The sequence below is a fragment of the Hippocampus comes genome, unplaced genomic scaffold (assembly GCF_001891065.2).
Source record: "Hippocampus comes isolate QL1 unplaced genomic scaffold, H_comes_QL1_v1.1 scaffold180, whole genome shotgun sequence".
In the NCBI taxonomy this organism is placed as follows: domain Eukaryota; kingdom Metazoa; phylum Chordata; class Actinopteri; order Syngnathiformes; family Syngnathidae; genus Hippocampus; species Hippocampus comes.
In genome coordinates, this window is record NW_017805076.1 from 832,454 (window position 1) to 838,863 (window position 6,410).

At 39.4% G+C, this 6,410-nt stretch overlaps 1 protein-coding gene across 3 annotated transcripts in view; it reads right to left on the reverse strand.

Moving 5' to 3' along the window:
• The window catches only part of plcg2 (phospholipase C, gamma 2), a 53,101-nt gene that overhangs the window by 28,166 nt on the left and 18,525 nt on the right, over positions 1-6,410 (reverse strand). For all 3 annotated transcript variants that reach the window (XR_002167651.1, XM_019865275.1, XM_019865277.1), the window contains exons 12-16: positions 5,794-5,879; positions 5,592-5,709; positions 3,676-3,844; positions 3,492-3,587; positions 2,317-2,403 (exon numbers count right to left, since the gene is read on the reverse strand). Coding sequence is in view for 2 of the 3 variants with exons in the window: in XM_019865275.1 (XP_019720834.1) it covers positions 2,317-2,403; positions 3,492-3,587; positions 3,676-3,844; positions 5,592-5,709; positions 5,794-5,879 (556 nt within the window). In the remaining variant the exon portion in view is untranslated. The remainder of the gene's footprint in view (positions 1-2,316; positions 2,404-3,491; positions 3,588-3,675; positions 3,845-5,591; positions 5,710-5,793; positions 5,880-6,410) is intronic.

Consider the following 6,410-nt stretch of genomic DNA (forward strand, 5'->3'; position numbering starts at 1 on the left):
CATCTGGTAGCGAGCGTAGCGAGGCCACTCCCCCGCAAGCGAGCATTTGCTCTGGAGCAAATTTAACCCAGCTGCATTCACACGTGCACATTTGTTCCAGCGTAGCGTCGCAAACGAGCATTTGCTCTGGAGCAAATTTTTAAACCACCTCCCTGAGGTGGATCAAATTTGGTCCGGTATAAGCTCTTTAGTGGAGGTACATCGGAGCAAATGTGCACGTGTGAATGCTCAACTGGATCAGTTTCGGCGCAGCGTCGGACCAAACGTTGCCGTGTGAACGGGGCTTTAGTGTTTGTTTTCAAAATTTAGCTTGTAGTAGATGTGTGCACATTTTCAGCATGACATCCCTGATCCACTGGTGAAAGGACACTTTGATTCGCTCCTCTTTCTCAACTCAACTCAACTCAACTGTATTTATAGAGCACTTTCAAACAGCCATCGCTGCATACAAAGTGCTGTACATGGAGCAATTCAACATATACAACAAACAGTAAAGCAAATCGGTAATAAAGATGGTAGAAAGCACCGAACAGCAAAACCAAGAACTTTCATCTATAACTGCTTCAATCAACAAGGTGTATGCAGAAAAAGTGATTAAGATTAGACGACTGTCTGTGTCTTATGTGTTGTGTTGTATTATTTTGTCATTTTATATTAACTGTTCTTTTGATGGCGGCGCGGGCACCCGCAGCGGCTCCTCTCTCTCCTGAGGAATGTAATTTCATCTGTGCTGTATGTTGCACCTGGAGCACATTTGACAATAAAGTTGACTTGACTATAAACCAAAATAGACAATCGATCCAAACACAGGCAAAAGTGTTGAAAGCGAGACCCTGTCCAGCCTCGTATTTTTTGAGGATGGCTGCTTAAAGCGACATCTATGAGTACAGTGGTACCTCTGCTAAGGACATTAATTGGTTCTGGAAGAATTTTTTTTTTAACTAGAAAATAATAAGTAGTAAGTAGAGACGCGTTTTCCATGTCAATGCCCTAATCCATTCCAAGTACCCCCAAAATTCTGACATAAATGTATCTTAACCCTGGAGAACCCACGGAGTCCAATTTGGCCCCTATAAATTCTGCTATTCAAATGCTACCCTTAAATCCCAAAGGGTCAAATTTGGCCCTCATCCTAAATTTGGATTAAAGCATTAAATATTTGAAAAAAACATATTTTGGTGTTCAATGAACATATAGCAGTCATTTCATGTATAATTCATCATTTTCCAAAGAAGAAAAGGGTTCTTGGGTTCTCCAGGGTTTTAAAGTATAAAAATATGTAATAAATACATGTTACAATTAGATTATTGCACAATAAATGAGAATTGTGCATAAGGTGAAAAACAAACAATAAAGAATAAAAATAATGGTCATTTAACTTTTAACAGCGTCCTCGTCATTTTTTGCCCTCTTTAGTCCAAGGATGTTTGCTTTTGTCAGCTTTTAACAATCCTTCGAAAATGTCCAAGGCAAACATCAGCATAGTGAGCGATCGCCCAACTGGTGAAATTTTTTTCTTGGTGATTCAGATTTCTGTAAAACACTCGGAACCCCTCATTTCCCGAGGGGCGAATGACGAGGGCGCTGCATAGACACATATCTATCTATTTATCTATTTACACACATAGATACCTTCGGTAGAGGTCCCTGTGAGCCAGGAAGATGCTCGGTAGTAGCCAATGACAGAGGAGCTATAAGTATGTTGCGTTCAGGAAACTCGGAGCTGCCAGTAGCAGCCCATACTGTATTTTAACTTTTCGTGTCTTGAAATTTATTTCAAAACAAGGGGCAATAATTCTCATTTTGAGGCATTTCATAACTTGAAATTTCGTATGAAGAGACGTTCGAAAGTAGAGGTACCACTGTTTGAGTGCCATTCTTATGTGATGAAACTATAATCCGACCTCCATAAGGATAATTGTTCATATTGAAATGTCTAAGCACTCGTTCATATGCTGGAGCTGCTCATCCAGAGTTAATCATCATTCATCTTGTTGTCAACTGGGTGAACATTAACCAGGTTGAGAGGTGGTAGAGCTGCAATGTTGTCTGTCCTGAGCCAGGGCTAGGAAGCCACTTTGGCGACTCGATTAGCATCTTACCATCTCAGCTGATGTCTTGTCTGCTTTCACTGAGTCGAATCAGTCAGCATTGTGAAAGCGCTCAGAACAATAACCCATCTCTCAATTTTCTTGTGGTTTTTTTGATTGATTGGCTTGGAGTGTTGTAAATGACTACAGATAAGACTATTTCTGGGTCTTGAGTGTCACATTCAGAAGAAATTGATTTTCCAAGTCAACTCAGTCCGCGCTTTACCTTCCTGAGGTCTTCCTTTTCCTCCTCATACTCTTCTGCGTAGTACAGCATGTCATCAGAAATCACACAGTAGTGCTTGTTCCAGCGCTGAAAAAGACATGCACAATAATGTTCAAACCCAAATGCTCACGTTGATTGCATTGATTCTGACTGTTCATACTGGCACATCAGGCTCAAACTCCTTAAAGCTCATAAAATTGGAGATTTGCCCCAAATTTGACATCGACGCGAGTGGAAAATGTGCGCTGGCAGCATGTCATGCAAGACGTCATGTGTGACGTGCATCAGCGAGATGCGGTGGATACTCGGTTGTCTTTACCTTGAAGAGCATTTAAACAGCGTTTGTTTGAAACTGTTTACATTGGTTTTCGACTGGTCAACTTCCACTTGTACTTGAATGACAAAAAATATTTTTGACTTAAAATGTTGCCTGTGCACAATGTACAGTTAATTAAGGTATCATGCTGCAGGCATATAAAAAAAAAAAAAAAACAATGAAAACCTACCTCTTAATTTGGTTTCTGTAGGAGGACGAACATGACACAAACATTCTTAACATTTTCCAATGCTGTAAAAATGTGTAAAATAAATATTACATTTCAACATTTCTGTCAACGATGATTTACGTTACAGCCAACGACACACATTTCTATTAGCAGGGCAGGATGTCAGGTAGGTGGCTGTTGTTATTTTTATTTTTTTTTTTATTTATTTATTTTTTTTTTTTAAAGGCCTTTCATGTACAATTCACCGAGGGTACTGGCAAAGAATGGGAATCTGGAGGGCCGAGAGAAGCATTTTAAAACGGTACACGAGAGGTACGATACTTAAGTGCCTCCCATGCCTCCGCGTCAGGTCTCGACGAGGGTAGGCAGTGATTTTTACAAACTCGTGTGTCTAACTTTATTTTTCTGTTTCGTTCATCTGAGCAGCTATTGTGGCTGTTGCTCACGATGGCATGCGTGTGTAAGTGCGTGTTAAATGATCCCTAGTTGTTGGAGAAATGCCAGTCGACTTCCGGACTAGTATTGAGGTGCCCACAGCCAGGCTCAAGAGTCACAGGATTGTTTGTGCACCCCTTTCACTCGGAGATCCTTCCTTGTATGCCTACACACGTGTGATCTCATTCTCTGTGCGGTGTGCATTTTTGAGCAATTTGATCGAACGTAAAGTACCTGGTTGACAGGGTCCCACATCTCCAAGTCTCCTTGTTTCAGCCACGTTCTGAAGTCTTTGGTGGTGTCTCCCCCATCAACATTGAGCTTCTTGTGCTGGACATGTACAAATAGCAACATGGTATTAGCGGACAATGTACGAAAACTACCCCCCCCCCCCCACACACACACGTGTGCACATTACTTTAAGAATGATTTTGCCCTTCAGGTGTGTGGGTGATGGCAGTTGCTCGGCCATGTGCTCCAAGGGCTCAAGAAGCAGTTTGTCTCCAAACACTTCTTTAAAGATGCGGGCCATGTGCCGCTGCTGCTCCAGTGGGCAATGCTCTTCGATTGAGAGAATGACTGGGAACCTGAGAAAAGAGCGTCATGATGGAAAAAAAAGTTGAACATAGTAGAACTCTTGTATTTGGAATGTTTGTGGACAAGGTTGCTGTCATCAGAGCAGGTATCTCACCTGCTTCCCGTTACCCATCTCGAACATTCAATTGCTCTTCTTTGTTTGATCCGTTTGAGGCTGTCACACTTATCTCCTCTGAAGGATTTTTTTTTCAACAAAATACAGTTTCCCCGATTGATGTTATCTTCTTGCTTTTTTAAAGAAAACAGGCGGAAGCGATTGGATTTCATGTTCAATTGATTACAAGCAGGACTCAACACTATGGACCGCAATATCCTCATTTCTTGCCTTGAGCTTTGTGTCTGCATCAGTGGCCGTGCTCTTTAGTGGTTAATACATCCTTCCAATTGAAGGATGTATTAGTTACTTTTGCTGAATATTGTTTGTCTTTCACAAGGTTACATTCTTGGTGCTATCCTCTCGGTCCTATCAAAACTCTTCCCTTGAAAGTTTATAGCAGATTAGACTCGTTCAATGAGGGGAGGGGGGAAACTCACCAACACATTCTTCTAATTTGCTTGGGAAAATGAATGTCCTCCCAACCCCACATTACAAGATGTACTCTACAATTAGAGCAAATCTTTCAAATCATTTCTTAAACCTCACCTGTTCCAAAATGCTTTTAACATCTTTTAATCACTTTTACCCATTTTTGCTTTGTTTTTTTTTACATTTGTTTGTTTTAAAACCTGTATAATTTGCTTTAAAGTTTTCGTTTTTTAATCTGTGTTGCTTGCTCATTTCTTGTTGTTAAGTGTCTTTGAGTACTACAAAAAGCGCTTTCAAAAAAAATGTATTATGATGATGATGATGATTATCATTAATAATCATCATCATCATCATCATCATCATCATAACACAGTAATATAAACAATCCAAACTTGACATGGTGTCCCTAGGGGCGAGCAGGAGTAATGCATACATTTCTCCCGGTCGCTCTTAAATATCTCCACTCTTCGTGACCCTGCAGTTCTCGCTACAATAATATAATAATATTGTTCTTTTTTTTGGGGTGGGGGGGGGATGAGGTGTTCAGTCAGATATCTGTTTTATACATCCTCATCCTGAGGTTCTTTCATTCATGAATGAAAACATTTGACAAAGCCTGTATTTTAATCAAACAAGTTTTGAAATGTTTAATTATAGGATGAGAAATTTCTTCTGTTGTGTCATTTCCACTGAATCACTTGCCTTACTGTATGGCATCAGAGTTGCCCAGTTCACGTGAATGTTTTTTTAACCAAGTGAACGTATGGAATATTTATTAGTTTACATTTTGAGCAAATTATATTTCAAATTTGAAGATTCAATGGCCATTAATTAAAAAAGTGTTTAAAAAAATTTTTTAAAGCAATTGACAGCACTTGACAAATGTCAAAACTGGCAAGTGCAGATTTAAAGTTAATCATTTCCAAATATGAACAGCATTAAGTTTTCTTTGCTAAATTTGAAAATGAAATAGTCCATTTACATCCCTTGGAACATGAATGTTCATCTAAAACGCTGACAACACCAGGTAAAGAAATACAGTAAAAATAATATAGAAGAGTTGAAGTTAGCATGTTAGCTTGGCCCTCAGCCAAGGTCTCAACTGAACTCAATCCAAAACCAAAAATTATATGCATTTAAGCACAAAATGTCTCTCTTCTACTTATAAAGTGTTATCATAATTATAATAATACTTTCTTTGTTGTACTTACTCCGAGGTAACAAATGCATGCTGATTGATGGCTTTAACCACATCTTCAAACTTGATTTTGGTCGTCCTGGTCCAACCATGATAGATGATTGGTTCTCCAGGTCCTTCCCAGCAGTCAACTGTAATCCACACCAAAATCACAAACATGAGAAACACGACTGGGATAGCGAATTTCATGTGGTGGTTGTGTAGGATATACTTACGTTCAACACAACGACATCCCAGGCGCAGACAGCGCACATAAGCCTCTGTGGATGACTCACTACGAAGCTGGTCACCTGTCAGGTAGCTGTAAAAATAAATAAATAAATTAAAAAAAAAAAACAGAATGATGATGTCATTAAAATTATGTTTGTTGTTGGTAAATTACGAAGGGCAGTTAGGTGGTATTTGAGTTCCTATCGCCAATTGTCATTGAACATCTGTTTCCGCAAGGTGGGAGATGCCCCACTACGAAAAATATGCGGTCCTACATTTTTATTTTTTTTTAATTTATTTTTTTTGAGCATGATGTCTCTGATCCACTGGTGAAACACTTTGATCCTCTCCTCTTTCATCTATAACGGCTTCAAACAACAAAGTATGCAGGAAAAGTTTGCACGACTGTCTGTGTCTTATGTGTCTTATGATTTGTGTTATTTTGTTATTTTGACTTCAAGATGGCGCCACGAGAGTGGCTGCCTTTCCAGCAGCTCCTATATTTTGTTCTTCTACTTCTTCCTTTCATAACTTTGCTGCTGTGAATTGGGAAATTCTCCATTGCTAGACTAACAAAGGTTTTATAAAAAAAAAAAAAAAAAAAAAAATCCTCGTCTCACCC